The sequence below is a fragment of the Heptranchias perlo genome, chromosome 17 (genome assembly GCF_035084215.1).
Source record: "Heptranchias perlo isolate sHepPer1 chromosome 17, sHepPer1.hap1, whole genome shotgun sequence".
Classification (NCBI taxonomy): domain Eukaryota; kingdom Metazoa; phylum Chordata; class Chondrichthyes; order Hexanchiformes; family Hexanchidae; genus Heptranchias; species Heptranchias perlo.
The window spans coordinates 59,474,286-59,494,929 of record NC_090341.1 but is presented as its reverse complement, the minus strand read 5'-3'; the positions used below and the strand labels follow the sequence as shown (position 1 = coordinate 59,494,929).

The window sequence follows — 20,644 nt, the reverse complement described above, 5'->3', positions numbered from 1 at the left end:
TTATAACATAATTTAGTGTTCCCTTTTATGTTGGCCGTCAGTCTATTCTCATCCTCTCTCTCTGCCCCTCTTGTTTCCTTTTTCAGATCTCCTCTGTACTTTCTGTATTCAGCCTGGTTCTCTACTGTATTATAATCCTGAGATTTATCATAAGCCTCCTTTTGTGTTTCATTTTAATCTCTATATCTTTAGCCATCCAGGGAGCTCCAGCTTTGGATGCCCTTCCATTCCCCCTCACAGGAATGGGCCTAGTCTGTACCTAATACATTGAAAATCCATTCATATATAGAATGGGTTTTCAATTTATTCACCTTCTGCCTAGTTTTTAAGCATGATGTGGAGATGCCGGTGATGGACTGGGGTTGACAATTGTAAACAATACATAAAATTGGCTTAAAACAGTTTTTAAGCCAATTTTATTTTACTGTTTACAATGAATAACTCCACACGTATATGAAAGGTAAAAGGTGATGTTGGATGTCCTTTCTGGACCTGAAGTCTCTCGGTGAAATGTGGTTTGTAGAGAATTTACTTTCATCTGTTTAAGAAACCAAGGTCACTGAGCAGGAACTGTGCTGCGGGGTCCACATAGAACAGAGCCTTGAAATAATCGAAATAATGTTGATTTTTAACAAAATGCATGCAGTTTTTACTATGACAAATAATTGTTTTATTTAACTGAAAGGATTCTATGAAATCAAAGATTTTGCAATCATTTTTGAATAATCCTGTGCTCCTGACTGGGACACATCATAATCTAACGCACGCACATACAAATACACATATGCACACATACAGCAAACATGTGCGCACACAGACACACAAATGCATGTACATAAACAGATGCATGTATAAACACATACACAGATAGACAAGTACATACACACACTTGTTTTCACACAGAGAAACATACACAGATACACACACAGACACATACACATGCATGTACACACACAGGCATGCACATGTATACACATACACACTCAGAGACAAACACACATAGACATGCACACACATACACACATGCATGTACACATACAGGCACACACACACGTACAAACACACACATATATACACACACAAGTATAGATACAGGCACACGTGCACACACAAACATGCAAATGCATATACACACACAGGCACACACACATACATACACACAGATGCACACATGTACATACATACAGACACACACAGAAACACACACATGCACTTACAGACACACAGACATGTATGTACACAGATGTGTGCACGTATACACACAGATATGCACACATATATGTACACACACAGATGCACGCATGTATACAGACAGGCACACACACAGTTAACACACGGATGCACACACACACAGACACACATACACACACAGACAGACACCTACACACACACACACAGACACACATACACACACACACAGACACCTAGACACACACACAGACACACATACACACACACAGACACACACACAGACACACATACACACACACAGACACACACACAGACACACACACACACACACACCTAGACACACACACACACCTAGACACACACACACACACGCACACAGACACCTAGACACAGACACACACACACACAGACACCTAGACACACACACACACAGACACCTAGACACACACACAGACACCTAGACACACACACAGACAGACACCTAGACACACACAGACAGACACCTAGACACACACACAGACACACATACACACACAGACAGACACCTAGACACACACACACACAGACACCTAGACACACACACACACACACACACACACATACACACACACAGACAGACACCTAGACACACACAGACAGACACCTAGACACACACACAGACAGACACCTAGACACCCACAGACAGACACCTAGACACACACACAGACACACGTACACACACAGACAGGCACCTAGACACACACACACACACAGACACCTAGACACACACACAGACAGACACCTAGACACACACACAGACAGACACCTAGACACACACACAGACAGACACACACACACAGACAGACACCTACACACACACAGACAGACACCTAGACACACACACAGACACACATACACACACAGACATACATACACACATACACACAGACAGACACCTAGACACACACACAAACACATACACACACAGACAGACACCTAGACACACACAGACACACACACAGACAGACACCTAGACACCCACAGACAGACACCTAGACACACACACAGACACACATACACACACAGACAGACATACACACATATACACACAGACAGACACCTAGACACAGACAGACACCTAGACACACACAGACACACGTACACACACAGACAGACACCTAGACACATACACACATACACACACAGACAGACACCTAGACACATAGACAGACATGTACACATTGATATGGTTTACGTTTATTTTCAGTTTAGTTCCAGCCCTTCGATGAAACATTCCACACACCTCAGTCCCCTGAGGCCAAGCTTTATTTTTAATATGTAGCTGCCACAATAATACAACTCATACACTAAATGAGTACAAATTATTCATTATATAAGAGATTCTACAAAGGAATACGTATTGCAACACTCACACAATACTATAGTCACCTGACCAGCTGTGACTGTGAACTGAACAGATGATAATCACCAATCTGGGAGGCACCAATGTCCTTTCCCCGGGGACCACACTCTTTAAGCTGCTAACTGTCTCTATATTTGAGTTCTGAGCCACCGGTGTGGTTCTTGTTACTTCTGTCAATCAGATCATTAGGCTGGAGGACAATTACCAAATAAAATATCCAAGGAGTGAAATTAATGAGCTGTCAAAGGCCCCTCTGGCACACTGCGGGAGGGTTACTTTCTTACTTTCTTACTACACTAAGCCGTGTTCCTTTGACAGATGCCTTTCATCCAGTGGAAGGAGTCTCCCTTCCCCTATTACCTATCTACACTCCCTGCTTAGATGTAGCCATGTGAGGTTGTTTTTATAGGTAACCATGTACACAATTAGGTGTTGTGCTTCATGCATTAATTATAACTATAGCTTCTTAACTTGATAGTTAACTGGACGAGAGAGCCAAATGATGTTTGTAGAATCATAGAATCATACATCATGGAAGGAGGTCACTCCTGTGCCGACCCTTTGAAAGAGCTGTCCAATAGCCATCAACATCCTGGGGGTCACCATTGACCAGAAACTTAACTGGACCAGCCATATAAATACTGTGACTACGAGAGCAGGTCAGAGGCTGGGTATTCTGTGGCGAGTGACTCACCTCCTGACTCCCCAAAGCCTTTCCACCATCTACAAGGCACAAGTCAGGAGTGTGATGGAATACTCTCCACTTGCCTGGATGAGTGCAGCTCCAACAACACTCTCAAGAAGCTCGACACCATCCAAGACAAAGCAGCCCGCTTGATTGGCACCCCATCCACCACCCTAAACATTCACTCCCTTCACCACCGGCGCACTGTGGCTGCAGTGTGCACCATCCACAGGATGCACTGCAGCAACTCGCCAAGGCTTCTTCCGCAGCACCTCCCAAACCCGCGACCTCTACCACCTAGGAGGACAAGGGCAGCAGGTACATGGGAACAACACCACCTGCACGTTCCCCTCCAAGTCACACACCATCCCGACTTGGAAATATATCGCCGTTCCTTCATCGTCGCTTGGTCAAAATCCTGGAACTCCGTACCTAACAGCACTGTGGGAGAACCGTCACCACACGGACTGCAGCGGTTCAAGAAGGCGGCTCACCACCACCTTCTCAAGGGCAATTAGGGATGGGTAATAAATGCCGGCCTCGCCAGCGACGCCCACATCCCATGAACGAATTTTAAAAAATTAGTCCCACTCTTTTTCCCCATAGCCCTGCAGATTTCTCCTTTTGAAGTATTTATCCAATTCCCTTTTGAAAGTTATTATTGAATCTGCTTCCACCGCCCTTTCAGGCAGTGCGTTCCAGATCATCACAACTCGCTGCGTAAAAAAAAAATTCTCCTCATCTCCCCCCTGGATTTTTTGCCAATTACCTTAAATCTGTGTCCTCTGGTTACTGACCCTTCTGCCACTGGAAACAGTTTCTCTTTATTTACTCTATCAAAACTCTTCATGATTTTGAACACCTCAATATCAAATCTCCTTTTACCCTTCTCTGCTCTAAGGAGAACAACTCCAGCTTCTCCAGTCTCTCCACATAACTGAAGCCCCTCATCCCTGGTGCCATTCTAGTAAATCTCTTCTGCACCCTCTCTAAGGCCTTGACATCCTTCCTAAAGTGTGGTGCCCAGAATTGGACACAATACTCCAGCTGATGCCTAACCAGTGTTTTATAAAGGTTTAGCATAACTTCCTTGCTTTTGTACTCTATGCCTCTATTAATAAAGCCCAGGATCCCATATGCTTTTTTAACAGCCTTCTCAACTTGTTCTGCCACCTTCAAAGATTTGCCTATGTGAAACTCCAGGTCTCTCTGTTCCTGCACACCCTTTAAAATTTCATGTCTCACCAACACATCCCATTCCTGCTACGTTGCTTGGAATAACACCTAACCATTGTTAAGATGTCACAGTTCATAGAGTCATAGTCATAGAGTCATAGAGTTATACAGCACGGATAGAGGCCCTTCGGCCCATCGTGTCCGCGCCGGCCATCAGCCCTGTCTACTCTAATCCCATATTCCAGCATTTGGTCCGTAGCCTTGTATGCTATGGCATTTCAAGTGCTCATCCAAATGCTTCTTGAATATTGTGAGGGTTCCTGCCTCCACAACCCTTTCAGGCAGTGAGTTCCAGACTCCAACCACCCTCTGGGTGAAAAAGTTCTTTCTCAAATCCCCTCTAAACCTCCCGCCTTTTACCTTGAATCTATGCCCCCTTGCTATAGAACCCTCAACGAAGGGAAAAAGCTCCTTAGTATCCATCCTATCTGTGCCCCTCATAATTTTGTACACCTCAATCATGTCCCCCCTCAGCCTCCTCTGCTCCAAGGAAAACAAACCCAATCTTCCCAGTCTCTCTTCATAGCTGAAGCGCTCCAGCCCTGGTAACATCCTGGTGAATCTCCTCTGCACCCTCTCCAAAGCGATCACATCCTTCCTGTAGTGTGGCGACCAGAACTGCACACAGTACTCCTGCTTACCTGAAAAGCTGCAAAGACAAATAGCCTTCAAGTCTCACACACCCATTCAGGCCCAGAAAAGTCCCAAGGCTTTGTTTTGTGAGTTACAAGGGCTGTTTTTATCAAAGGGATAATTAGACTGCTAGTGCCATAAGGTCAGCTACAATTCAAGAGTAACTGGACCCAATGCTTTAATTCAGAATCTACTAGTCTCTATACTAAACATACGTGTATATAAAATAAAGCAAGTCCATTTCATGATCTCACTTTATTCTAAATCTAATTTACTTTTATGATTATATTTTCATATTAAATCTGATCTTCTAACAGCATAGATACACACGTGCACACACACACACACACACACACACGTACACACAGAGACACATATACGCATACGTACACACAGACATACACGCAAGCACAGACACAAACACACACAGAGACACATAAACACACATGGACACAAACACACACAGTCACACACACGTGTACACATACAGACATATACACACAGGTACACACAGACATACACAAACACACACAGGCTCAAACACACAGACACACACATGCACACAACATGGACTAACAGGCACACACACATATACACACACATGAGCATACACATACACACACTCATACACAACACATACAAACAGGCACACACACGTATACACACACATGCATGCACATACACACATGTACACATACAAACACATATACATATAGGTACAGGCATACATGAACACACAGACACAAATACATACACACATGTATACAACATGTACACATGCAGATATGCACAAACAAACACACACAGAAACACACATGTATACACACACACAGATATGTACCTGCTTCCTGGTTTCAAGTTTTCTATATTTGACAATAGCTGAGAGGAACTGTTCACCAGAGGCCTCACCCTCCAGTGTAGCAGCTGTAGCGTTAATAACTTGATGAGTTGATAATATTGTCTGAGATCCCGGCTGGATTATTATGCTTTTGCTGTGGCCTAAATCACTTTCTGCTGACAAGCAGAGCCAGGTTAATCCAAGACTGCTGCTTTATAAGGGGCGTTGACCCCTGGGAGGGGGAAATTGTGGCCTGTCACCGTTCAGGGTAGTCACTCATCTCCACCGGCAGGCGCCAGGTTCAGAGAGGACAGTCTTGGAAGGAAAGAAAGGAAAAAGTTTGTTTCTGCTCAGCCCCACAACAACCTGCAACCATGCACGGCACAGAGGGAGAAAACTTCTATGTGCCCATGTCCAACAAGACAGGAGAGGTGAGGAGCCCGTTCGAGTATCCCCAATACTACCTGGCTGAGCCCTACAAGTTTGCCATAGTGGGAGCCTACATGTTCTTTCTCATCATAACAGCTTTCCCCGTCAATTTCCTCACCCTGTTTGTCACCATCCAACACAAGAAACTCCGGCAACCCCTCAACTATATTCTCCTCAACTTGGCCGTGTCCAACCTCTTCATGGTCATATTTGGGTTTACCACCACCATCGTTTCCTCGATGAACGGCTACTTTGTCTTTGGATCAACTGCTTGCAGCGTGGAAGGCTTCTTTGCTACACTTGGTGGTAAGTTCCAGATAAAGTTTACTGCTTGGCCCAGCTCCTGGGCTGACATCACCTCCTGTGCTCACTTAGAGTGAAGAACAGTGGGGGCAGATTCAGTGTCGGCCCAAACCTTGGCACTGAAAAGTGGCTGCGAGAAATGTCCCGCGGAGAACTCCAAGATTAGTAGAAACAAACTTGAGTTTAATTTGCTACTATGGGTTAGGTAAAGGTGTAAATCCAGAATGACAAGGGTGATTTGATCAGGACGTTTAGGGCGTCTGGTGCAAACCTTGCCGATCTCCTGTAGCGTTATCTCGGGCATCACATCATCCACCATTGGATTTCCGTCCCACCCACCCCAGCTTGACCATCACTCCTATTGAAGCCAATGGCTCTGGATGTTGGGGGGAGGGGGAGTATATGGGCAGCCGACACTTTCCCACCCAAGGAGGGTCAAAACTTAGTGCAGTCTTCACATGAAGTGGGTTCAGGGGCCCGGAGATAACTGGAGCAGTGTGCGCAGAGGTAACTCAATCCCCAATTTAAGGTCGGACATTCTGTCCTCATCTTTATCTACTACTCCGATTTGATATTATTTATGGTTCAGTAGAGAAACTTGTGGTAAGGTTTGAGAATGAGAGCTGCTGAAAAAGAATTTAAAACAAAGACCCGGGATCCAGAGAAACTGAAAGAAGCTGATGTCAGTGAGAGGTGGAGAGATGTTGCAGAGAGAAACATCGGACCTGCAATATGTGAAGAAATGGATGTGGAAGAGATGGGGAACACCATCAAAAGTGGAATAATAAGAGCAAGGATTGGGTCTCGAAAACAACACTAAGAAACAGGAACGGATAACGGAAAAAGATTGGAGGAAGAAGATTGGAGTTGAGTGAAAATCAAAGAAAGCTTAAGACGAGCAGTGAAGCAGATCCCAGTCTGAGAATCGAATACAGCAGCTTAACCTGAGAAATGATGTTAAAAGCCAAGAGAGATAAGATTAAGTGGATAAATGAGCAGTTTATCACTTTTTTTTCTCCAAAGAAGCAGAAGATTATGGCAAAAGGTACAAAGCACGGGAGATGATAAGAGAACTAAGTGAATCTCACAATCTTAAAATGTCTACAGTGAAAGACCAAAATGGTCAGATAATTGAGGATGAACAGGTGAGGAGCATACGGTGGGAAGAATATTTTGAAGATCTATACAATGTACAGAGCATGGTGGGTGAATCAGTGCGAGAGAAACTGCCCTGTACAAGTGTCGGGGAATTGTTGCTGGATTTCTTGGAAGACAAAGTAAAGATTTCTATTGATGGCGGAAAAGAGCCAGGCCCCTGGTAAGGATAATAGAACTTATTGGGCGGGGTATATATCGGGCTGGGTATAAATCGAATGGGTGTAAATCATACACGGTGGAAATCATTTATCCGATTTACAACATGTACGATTTACTCCGCGTCCAATTTACACCATGTACGATTTACACCATGTACAATTTACTCCGCGTCCAATTTACACCATGTACGATTTACACCATGTACAATTTACTCCGTGTACAATTTACTCCGTGTGCGATATACACCCCGCTCGAAGTACACCATGTACAATTTACACCATGTACAATTTACACCATGTACAATTTACTCTGTGTGCGATATACACCCCGCTCGATGTACACCATGTACGATATACGTCCCACCTGATTTGCACCGTGTGTGAGTTGGGTGGGATGTATATCGTACATGGTGTAAATCGTGCGAGGTGTAAACCATACATGGTGTAGATTGGGTGCAGTGTAAATCATACACGGTGTAAATCGTACATGGTGTAAATTGTACATGGTGTAAATCATGTGAGGTGTAAATCGTGTGAGGTGTAAATTGCACATAGTGTAAATCAGACATGGTGTAAATAAAGGAAAGTGTAAATCGTGTGAGGTGTAAATCGCACATGGTGTGAATTGTGTGAGGCGTAAATCATGAGAAGTGTAAATCATGTGAGGTGTAAATTATACATGGTGTAAATCGTGTGAGGTGTAAATCGTACATGGTGTAAATTGTGTAAGGTGTAAATCTTACATGGTGTAAATCGTGTGAAGTGCAAATCATGTGAAGTGTAAATCGTACAATGTGTAAATCGTGTGAGTTGTAAATCGTACATGGTGTAAATTGTGTAAGGTGTAAATCTTACATGGTGTAAATCGTGTGAAGTGCAAATCGTACATGGTTTAAATCGTGAGAAGTGTAAATCGTGAGAAGTGTAAATCGTACAATGTGTAAATCGTGTGAGGTGTAAATCGTACATGGTGCAAATCGTACATGGTATAAATCGTGTGAGTTGTAAATTGTACATGGTGTAAATCGTACATGGTGTAAATCGTGTGAGGTGTAAATTGTACATGGTGTAAATCGTGTGAGGTGTAAATTGTACATGGTGTAAATCGTGTGAGGTGTAAATTGTACATGGTGTAAATCGTGTGAGGTGCAAATTGTACATGGTGCAAATCGTACATGGTGTAAATCGTGTGAAGTGCAAATCGTGTGAGGTGTAAATCGTACATGGTGTAAATCATGTGAAGTGCAAATCGTACATGGTGTAAATCGTACATGTTGTAAATCATGTGAGGTGTAAATCATATATGGTGTAAATCATGTGAGGTGTAAATCGTACATGTTGTAAATCATGTGAGGTGTAAATCGTACATGGTGTAAATCGTGTGAGGTGTAAATTGTACATGGTGTAAATCATACATGTTGTAAATCGTGTGAGGTGTAAATTGTACATGGTATAAATCGTACATGGTGCAAATCGTGTGAGGTGTAAATCGTACATGGTATAAATCATGTGAAGTGCAAATCGTACATGGTGTAAATCGTGTTAGCTGTAAAATGTACTTGGTGTAAATCGTGTGAGGTGCAAATTGTACATGGTGCAAATCATGTGAGGTGTAAATTGTACATGGTGTAAATCATGTGAGGTGTAAATCGTACATGGTATAAATTGTGTGAGGTGTAAATTGTATATGGTGTAAATCGTGTGAGGTGTAAATTGTCCGTGGTGTAAATCGTGTGAGGTGTAAATTGTCCGTGGTGTAAATCGTGCGAGGTGTCAATTGTACATGGTTTAAATTGTGTGAGGTGTAAATCGTGTGAGGTGTAAATTGTACATGGTGTAAATCGTGTGAGGTGTAAATTGTACATGGTGTAAATCGTACATTGTATAAATCATGTGAGGTGTAAATTGTACATGGTGTAAATCATACATGCTGTAAATCGTGTGAAGTGTAAATCGTACATGAAGTAAATCGTACATGGTGTCAATCGTGTGAGGTGTAAATCGTACATGGTATAAATCGTGTGAGGTGTAAATTGCACTTGGTGTAAATTGTACATGGTGTAAATCATGTGAGGTGTAAATCGTACATGGTGTAAATCGTGTGAGGTGTAAATTGTACATGGTGTAAATCGTGTGAGGTGTAAATCATACATGGTGTAAATCATGTGAAGTGCAAATCATGTGAAGTGTAAATCATACATGGTTTAAATCGTGAGAAGTGTAAATCGGCATGGTAAAAATAGTGTGAGGTGTAAATTATACACGGTGTAAATGGTGTGAGGTGTAAATTGTACATGGTGTAAATTGTGCGAGGTATAAATCGTGTGAGGTATAAATCGTACATGGTGTAAATCGTGCGAGGTATAAATTGTACATGGTGCAAATCATGTGTGGTGTAAATTGTACATGGTGTAAATCGTGTGTGGTATAAATCGTACATGGTGTAAATCGTGCGAGGTATAAATTGTACATGGTGTAAATCGTGTGGGTGTAAATCGTACGTGGTGTAAATCGTACATGGCATAAACAGTGTGAGGTATAAATCGTACATAGTGTAAATCATGTGAGGTGTAAATCGTGTGAGGTGTAAATCGTATATAGTGTAAATCGTACATGGTTTAAATCGTGTGAAGTGTAAATCGTGTGAGGTGTAAATCGTACATGGTGTAAATTGTACTTGGTGTAAGTTGTGTGAGGCATCAATCGTATATGGTGTAAATCATGTGAGGTGTAAATCGTGTGAGGTGTAAATCGTACATAGTGTAAATCATCCATGGTTTAAATCGTGTGAAGTGTATATTGTGTGAGGTGTAAATTCTACATGGGGTAAATCGTGTGAGGTGTAAATCGTACATGGTGTAAATCGTGTGAGGTATAAATTGTACATGGTGTAAATCGTGTGAGGTGCAAAATGTACATGGTGTAAATCGTGTGAGGTGTAAATTGTACATGGTGTAAATCGTGTGCGGTGTAAATTGTACTTGGTGTAAATCGTACATGGTATAAATTGTGTGTGGTGTAAATTGTACATGGTGTAAATCATGCGAGGTGTAAATTGTACATGGTGTAAATCGTGTGAGGTGTAAATCATACATGGTGTAAATCGTGTGAGGTGTAAATTGTAAATGGTGCAAATCGTGTGAGGTGTAAATTGAACATGGTGTAAATCGTACATGGTATAAATCGTGACGTACAAATTGTACATGGTGTAAAACATGTGAGGTGTAAATTGTACATGGTGTAAATCGTGCGAGGTGTAAATTGTACATGGTGTAAATCATGCGAGGTGTATATTTTACATGATGTAAATCGTGTGAGCTGTAAATTGTACATGGTGTAAATCGTGTGAGGTGTAAATTGTACATGGTGTAAATCATGCGAGGTGTAAATCGCACATGGTGTAAATTGTGCGAGGTGTAAATTGTACATGGTTTAAATTGTGTGTGGTGTAAATTGTACATGGTGTAAATCATGCGAGGTGTAAATCGTACATGGTATAAATCGTGACGTACAAATTGTACATGGTGTAAAACATGTGAGGTGTAAATTGTACATGGTGTAAATCGTGCGAGGTGTAAATTGTACATGGTGTAAATCATGCGAGGTGTATATTTTACATGATGTAAATCGTGTGAGCTGTAAATTGTACATGGTGTAAATCGTGTGAGGTGTAAATTGTACATGGTGTAAATCATGCGAGGTGTAAATCGCACATGGTGTAAATCGTGCGAGGTGTAAATTGTACATGGTTTAAATTGTGTGAAGTGTAAATTGTACATGGTGTAAATCGTGTGAGGTGTAAATTGTACATGGTGTAAATCGTACATGGTATAAATAGTGTGAGGTGTAAATTGTATATGGAGTAAATCGTGTGAGGTGTAAATCGTGTGAGGTGTAAATTGTACATGGTGTAAATGGTGTGAGGTGTAAATTGTACATGGTGTAAATAGTGTGAGCTGTAAATTCGACATGGTGTAAATCGTGTGAGGTGTAAATTGTACATGGTGTAAATGGTGTGAGGTGTAAATTGTACATGGTGTAAATAGTGTGAGCTGTAAATTGTACATGGTGTAAATCGTGTGAGGTGTAAATTGTACATGGTATAAATTATGTGAGGTGTAAATTGTACTTGGTGTAAATTATACATGGTGAAAATCATGTGAGGTGTAAATTGTACATCGTGTAAATCGTGTGTGGTGGAAATTGTACATGGTGTAAATCGTACCTGGTATAAATCGTGTGAGGTGTAAATTGTACATGGTGTAAATCATACCTCGTATAAATCGTGTGAGGTGTAAATTGCACATGGTATAAATCGTGTGTGGTGGAAATTGTACATGGTGTAAATCGTACATGGTATAAATCGTGTGAGGTGTAAATTGTACATGGTGTAAATCGTGTGAGGTTTAAATTGCACATGGTGTAAATCGTGTGAGGTGTAAATTGTACATGGTGTAAATCGTACATGGTATAAATAGTGTGAGGTGTAAATTGTATATGGAGTAAATCGTGTGAGGTGTAAATCGTGTGAGGTGTAAATTGTACATGGTGTAAATGGTGTGAGGTGTAAATTGTACATGGTGTAAATAGTGTGAGCTGTAAATTCGACATGGTGTAAATCGTGTGAGGTGTAAATTGTACATGGTGTAAATGGTGTGAGGTGTAAATTGTACATGGTATAAATTATGTGAGGTGTAAATTGTACATGGTGTAAATTATACATGGTGAAAATCATGTGAGGTGTAAATTGTACATCGTGTAAATCGTGTGTGGTGGAAATTGTACATGGTGTAAATCGTACCTGGTATAAATCGTGTGAGGTGTAAATTGTACATGGTGTAAATCATACCTCGTATAAATCGTGTGAGGTGTAAATTGCACATGGTATAAATCGTGTGTGGTGGAAATTGTACATGGTGTAAATCGTACATGGTATAAATCGTGTGAGGTGTAAATTGTACATGGTGTAAATCGTGTGAGGTTTAAATTGCACATGGTGTAAATCGTGTGAGGTGTAAATTGTACATGGTGTAAATCGTACATGGTATAAATAGTGTGAGGTGTAAATTGTATATGGAGTAAATCGTGTGAGGTGTAAATCGTGTGAGGTGTAAATCGTACAAACTCTAAATCATACATGGTGTAAATCGTGTGAGTTGTAAATTGTACATGGTGTAAATTGTACATGGTGTAAATCATGTGAGGTGCAAATTGTACATGGTGTAAATCGTGTGAGGTGTAAATTGTACATGGTGCAAATCGTACATGGTGTAAATCGTGTGAAGTGCAAATCGTGTGAGGTGTAAATCGTACATGGTGTAAATCATGTGAAGTGCAAATCGTACATGGTGTAAATCGTACATGTTGTAAATCATGTGAGGTGTAAATCATATATGGTGTAAATCATGTGAGGTGTAAATCGTACATGTTGTAAATCATGTGAGGTGTAAATCGTACATGGTGTAAATCGTGTGAGGTGTAAATTGTACATGGTGTAAATCATACATGTTGTAAATCGTGTGAGGTGTAAATCGTACATGGTATAAATCATGTGAAGTGCAAATCGTACATGGTGTAAATCGTGTTAGCTGTAAAATGTACTTGGTGTAAATCGTGTGAGGTGCAAATTGTACATGGTGCAAATCATGTGAGGTGTAAATTGTACATGGTGTAAATCATGTGAGGTGTAAATCGTACATGGTATAAATTGTGTGAGGTGTAAATTGTAAATGGTGTAAATCGTGTGAGGTGTAAATTGTCCGTGGTGTAAATCGTGTGAGGTGTAAATTGTCCGTGGTGTAAATCGTGCGAGGTGTCAATTGTACATGGTTTAAATTGTGTGAGGTGTAAATCGTGTGAGGTGTAAATTGTACATGGTGTAAATCGTGTGAGGTGTAAATTGTACATGGTGTAAATCGTACATTGTATAAATCATGTGAGGTGTAAATTGTACATGGTGTAAATCATACATGCTGTAAATCGTGTGAAGTGTAAATCGTACATGAAGTAAATCGTACATGGTGTCAATCGTGTGAGGTGTAAATCGTACATGGTATAAATCGTGTGAGGTGTAAATTGCACTTGGTGTAAATTGTACATGGTGTAAATCATGTGAGGTGTAAATCGTACATGGTGTAAATCGTGTGAGGTGTAAATTGTACATGGTGTAAATCGTGTGAGGTGTAAATCATACATGGTGTAAATCATGTGAAGTGCAAATCATGTGAAGTGTAAATCATACATGGTTTAAATCGTGAGAAGTGTAAATCGGCATGGTAAAAATAGTGTGAGGTGTAAATTATACACGGTGTAAATGGTGTGAGGTGTAAATTGTACATGGTGTAAATTGTGCGAGGTATAAATTGTGTGAGGTATAAATCGTACATGGTGTAAATCGTGCGAGGTATAAATTGTACATGGTGCAAATCATGTGTGGTGTAAATTGTACATGGTGTAAATCGTGTGAGGTATAAATCGTACATGGTGTAAATCGTGCGAGGTATAAATTGTACATGGTGTAAATCGTGTGGGTGTAAATCGTACGTGGTGTAAATCGTACATGGCATAAACAGTGTGAGGTATAAATCGTACATAGTGTAAATCATGTGAGGTATAAATCGTGTGAGGTGTAAATCGTATATAGTGTAAATCGTACATGGTTTAAATCGTGTGAAGTGTAAATCGTGTGAGGTGTAAATCGTACATGGTGTAAATTGTACTTGGTGTAAGTTGTGTGAGGCATCAATCGTATATGGTGTAAATCATGTGAGGTGTAAATCGTGTGAGGTGTAAATCGTACATAGTGTAAATCATCCATGGTTTAAATCGTGTGAAGTGTATATTGTGTGAGGTGTAAATTCTACATGGGGTAAATCGTGTGAGGTGTAAATCGTACATGGTGTAAATCGTGTGAGGTATAAATTGTACATGGTGTAAATCGTGTGAGGTGCAAAATGTACATGGTGTAAATCGTGTGAGGTGTAAATTGTACATGGTGTAAATCGTGTGCGGTGTAAATTGTACTTGGTGTAAATCGTACATGGTATAAATTGTGTGTGGTGTAAATTGTACATGGTGTAAATCATGCGAGGTGTAAATTGTACATGGTGTAAATCGTGTGAGGTGTAAATCATACATGGTGTAAATCGTGTGAGGTGTAAATTGTAAATGGTGCAAATCGTGTGAGGTGTAAATTGAACATGGTGTAAATCGTACATGGTATAAATCGTGACGTACAAATTGTACATGGTGTAAAACGTGTGAGGTGTAAATTGTACATGGTGTAAATCGTGCGAGGTGTAAATTGTACATGGTGTAAATCATGCGAGGTGTATATTTTACATGATGTAAATCGTGTGAGCTGTAAATTGTACATGGTGTAAATCGTGTGAGGTGTAAATTGTACATGGTGTAAATCATGCGAGGTGTAAATCGCACATGGTGTAAATCGTGCGAGGTGTAAATTGTACATGGTTTAAATTGTGTGAAGTGTAAATTGTACATGGTGTAAATCATGTGAGGTGTAAATTGTACATGGTGTAAATCGTACATGGTATAAATAGTGTGAGGTGTAAATTGTATATGGAGTAAATCGTGTGAGGTGTAAATCGTGTGAGGTGTAAATTGTACATGGTGTAAATGGTGTGAGGTGTAAATTGTACATGGTGTAAATAGTGTGAGCTGTAAATTCGACATGGTGTAAATCGTGTGAGGTGTAAATTGTACATGGTGTAAATGGTGTGAGGTGTAAATTGTACATGGTGTAAATAGTGTGAGCTGTAAATTGTACATGGTGTAAATCGTGTGAGGTGTAAATTGTACATGGTATAAATTATGTGAGGTGTAAATTGTACTTGGTGTAAATTATACATGGTGAAAATCATGTGAGGTGTAAATTGTACATCGTGTAAATCGTGTGTGGTGGAAATTGTACATGGTGTAAATCGTACCTGGTATAAATTGTGTGAGGTGTAAATTGTACATGGTGTAAATCATACCTGGTATAAATCGTGTGAGGTGTAAATTGCACATGGTATAAATCGTGTGTGGTGGAAATTGTACATGGTGTAAATCGTGTGAGGTGTAAATTGTACATGGTGTAAATGGTGTGAGGTGTAAATTGTACATGGTGTAACATCGTACATGGTATAAATCGTGTGAGGTGTAAATTGTACATGGTGTAAATCGTGTGAGGTTTAAATTGCACATGGTGTAAATCGTGTGAGGTGTAAATTGTACATGGTGTAAATCGTACATGGTATAAATAGTGTGAGGTGTAAATTGTATATGGAGTAAATCGTGTGAGGTGTAAATCGTGTGAGGTGTAAATTGTACATGGTGTAAATCGTGTGAGGTGTAAATTGTACATGGTGTAAATGGTGTGAGGTGTAAATTGTACATGGTGTAAATAGTGTGAGCTGTAAATTCGACATGGTGTAAATCGTGTGAGGTGTAAATTGTACATGGTGTAAATGGTGTGAGGTGTAAATTGTACATGGTGTAAATCGTGTAAGGTGTAAATTGTACATGGTATAAATTATGTGAGGTGTAAATTGTACTTGGTGTAAATTATACATGGTGAAAATCATGTGAGCTGTAAATTGTACATCGTGTAAATCGTGTGTGGTGGAAATTGTACATGGTGTAAATCGTACCTGGTATAAATCGTGTGAGGTGTAAATTGTACATGGTGTAAATCATACCTGGTATAAATCGTGTGAGGTGTAAATTGTACATGGTGTAAATGGTGTGAGGTGTAAATTGCACATGGTGTAAATCATACATGGTGTAAATCGTGTGAGGTGTAAATTGTACATGGTGTAAATCGTGTGAGGTGTAAATTGTACTTCGTGTAAATCGTACATGGTATAAATCGTGTGAGGTGTAAATTGTACATGGTGTAAATCATGTGAGGTGCAAATTGTACATGGTGTAAATCGTGTGAGGTGTAAATTGTACATGGTGTAAATCGTATATAGTGTAAATCGTACATGGTATAAATCGTGTGAGGTATACATCGTACATGGTGTAAATCATGTGAGGTGAAAATCGTGTGAGGTGTAAATCGTACAAACTCTAAATCATACATGGTGTAAATCGTGTGAAGTGTAAATCTTGTGAGGTGTAAATCGTGTGAGGTGTAACTCGTGAGAAGTGTGAATCGTGTGACGTGTAAATTGTACTTGGTGTAAATCGTGTGAGGTGTAAATCGTGTGAGGTGCAAATCATATATGGTGTAAATCGTTTGAGGTGTAAATCGTACATGGTATAAAACATGTGAAGTGTAAATCATACGTGGTGTAAATCGTGTGAGGTGTAAATCGTACATGGTGTAAATCGTATGAGGTGTAAATTGTACATGGTTTAATTGGTGTGAGTTGTAAATCGTGTGAGGTGCAAATTGTACATGGTGTAAATCGTGTGAGGTGTAAATTGTACATGGTGTAAATCGTGTGAGGTGTAAATTGTACTTGGTGCAAATCGTACATGGTATAAATCGTGTGAGGTGCAAATTGTACATGGTGTAAATCATGCGAGGTATAAATTGTACATGGTGTAAATCGTGTGAGGTGTAAATCATACATGGTGTAAATCGTGTGAGGTGTAAATTGTCCATGGTGTAAATCGTGTGAGGTGTAAATCGTACATGGTGTAAATCGTACATGGTATAAATAGTGTGAGGTGTAAATTGTACATGGTGTAAATCATACATGGTGTCAATCGTGTGAGGTGTAAATCGTACATGGTGTAAATCGTGTGAGGTGTAAATCATACATGGTGTAAATCATGTGAAGTGCAAATCATGTGAAGTGTAAATCGTACATGGTTTAAATCGTGAGAAGTGTAAATCGTGCATGGTAAAAATAGTGTGAGGTGTAAATTATACACGGTGTAAATGGTGTGAGGTGTAAATTGTACATGGTGTAAATTGTGCGAGGTATAAATCGTGTGAGGTATAAATCGTACATGGTGTAAATCGTGCGAGGTATAAATTGTACATGGTGCAAATCATGTGTGGTGTAAATTGTACATGGTGTAAATCGTGTGAGGTATAAATCGTACATGGTGCAAATCGTGCGAGGTATAAATTGTACATGGTGTAAATCGTGTGGGTGTAAATCGTACGTGGTGTAAATCGTACATGGCATAAACAGTGTGAGGTATAAATCGTACATAGTTTAAATCATGTGAGGTGTAAATCGTGTGAGGTGTAAATCGTGTGAGGTGTAAATCGTATATAGTGTAAATCGTACATGGTTTAAATCGTGTGAAGTGTAAATCGTGTGAGGTTTAAATCGTACATGGTGTAAATTGTACTTGGTGTAAGTTGTGTGAGGCATCAATCGTATATGGTGTAAATCATGTGAGGTGTAAATCGTGTGAGGTGTAAATCGTACATAGTGTAAATCATCCATGGTTTAAATCGTGTGAAGTGTATATTGTGTGAGGTGTAAATTCTACATGGGGTAAATCGTGTGAGGTGTAAATCGTACATGGTGTAAATCGTGTGAGGTATAAATTGTACATGGTGTAAATCGTGTGAGGTGCAAAATGTACATGGTGTAAATCGTGTGAGGTGTAAATTGTACATGGTGTAAATCGTGTGCGGTGTAAATTGTACTTGGTGTAAATCGTACATGGTATAAATTGTGTGTGGTGTAAAATGTACATGGTGTAAATCGTGTGAGGTGTAAATCATACATGGTGTAAATCGTGTGAGGTGTAAATTGTAAATGGTGTAAATCGTGTGAGGTGTAAATTGAACATGGTGTAAATCGTACATGGTATAAATCGTGAGGTACAAATTGTACATGGTGTAAAACGTGTGAGGTGTAAATTGTACATGGTGTAAATCGTGCGAGGTGTAAATTGTACATGGTGTAAATCATGCGAGGTGTAAATTTTACATGGTGTAAATCGTGTGAGCTGTAAATTGTACATGGTGTAAATCATGCGAGGTGTAAATCGCACATGGTGTAAATCGTACATGGTATAAATAGTGTGAGGTGTAAATTGTATATGGAGTAAATCGTGTGAGGTGTAAATCGTGTGAGGTGTAAATTGTACATGGTGTAAATCGTGTGAGGTGTAAATTGTACATGGTGTAAATGGTGTGAGGTGTAAATTGTACATGGTGTAAATAGTGTGAGCTGTAAATTCGACATGGTGTAAATCGTGTGAGGTGTAAATTGTACATGGTGTAAATGGTGTGAGGTGTAAATTGTACATGGTGTAAATAGTGTGAGCTGTAAATTGTACATGGTGTAAATCGTGTGAGGTGTAAATTGTACATGGTATAAATTATGTGAGGTGTAAATTGTACTTGGTGTAAATTATACATGGTGAAAATCATGTGAGGTGTAAATTGTACATCGTGTAAATCGTGTGTGGTGGAAATTGTACAAGGTGTAAATCGTACCTGGTATAAATCGTGTGAGGTGTAAATTGTACATGGTGTAAATCATACCTGGTATAAATCGTGTGAGGTGTAAATTGTACATGGTGTAAATCGTGTGAGGTGTAAATTGCACATGGTGTAAATCGTGTGAGGTGTAAATTGTACTTCGTGTAAATCGTACATGGTATAAATCGTGTGAGGTGTAAATTGTACATGTTGTAAATGATGTGAGGTGTTAATTGTACATGGTGTAAATCGTGTGAGGTGTAAATTGTACATGGTTTAAATTGTGTGAGGTGTAAATTGTACTTGGTGCAAATCATACATGGTGTAAATCATTTGAGGTGTAAATTGTACATGGTGTAAATCATGGGAGGTGTAAATTGTATATGGTGTAAATCGTGTGAGGTTTAAATTGTACCTGGTGTAAATCGTGTGAGGTGTAAATTGTACATGGTGTAAATCGTATATAGTGTAAATCGTACATGGTATAAATCGTGTGAGGTATACATCGTACATGGTGTAAATCATGTGAGGTGAAAATCGTGGAGGTGTAAATCGTACATACTCTAAATCATACATGGTGTAAATCCTGTGAAGTATAAATCTTGTGAGGTGTAAATCGTGTGAGGCGTAACTCGTGAGAAGTGTAAATCGTGTGACGTGTAAATTGTACTTGGTGTAAATCGTGTGAGGTGTAAATCGTGTGAGGTGCAAATCATACATGGTGTAAATCGTTTGAGGTGTAAATCGTACATGGTGTAAAATTAGTGAGGTGTAAATTGTACTTGGTGTAAATCGTGTGAGGTGTAAATCGTGTGAGGTGCAAATCATACATGGTGTAAATCGTATGAGGTGTAAATTGTACATGGTTTAATTGGTGTGAGGTGTAAATCGTGTGACGTGCAAATTGTACATGGTGTAAATCGTGTGAGGTGTAAATTGTACATGGTGTAAATCGTGTGAGGTGTAAATCGTACATGGTGTAAATCGTGTGAGGTGTAAATCATACATGGTGTAAATCGTGTGAGGTGTAAATTGTCCATGGTGTAAATCGTGTGAGGTGTAAATCGTACATGGTATAAATCGTGTGAGGTATAAATTGTACATGGTGTAAAACGTGTGAGCTGTAAATTGTACATGGTGTAAATCATGCGAGGTGTAAATCATACATGGTGTAAATCGTGTGAGTTGTAAATTGTCCATGGTGTAA

At 39.9% G+C, this 20,644-nt stretch overlaps 1 protein-coding gene and 1 pseudogene across 1 annotated transcript in view; one reads left to right on the top strand and one right to left on the bottom strand.

The window, feature by feature from the left end:
• Positions 1-689: 689 nt before the first annotated feature.
• Positions 690-3,184, bottom strand: LOC137333946 (uncharacterized; annotated as a pseudogene).
• Positions 3,185-6,359: 3,175 nt separating this feature from the next.
• Positions 6,360-20,644, top strand: part of LOC137334334 (rhodopsin) — a 97,033-nt gene continuing 82,748 nt past the window's right edge. The window contains exon 1 of the mRNA XM_067999034.1: positions 6,360-6,720. Coding sequence (XP_067855135.1) covers positions 6,360-6,720 — 361 coding nt within the window. The remainder of the gene's footprint in view (positions 6,721-20,644) is intronic.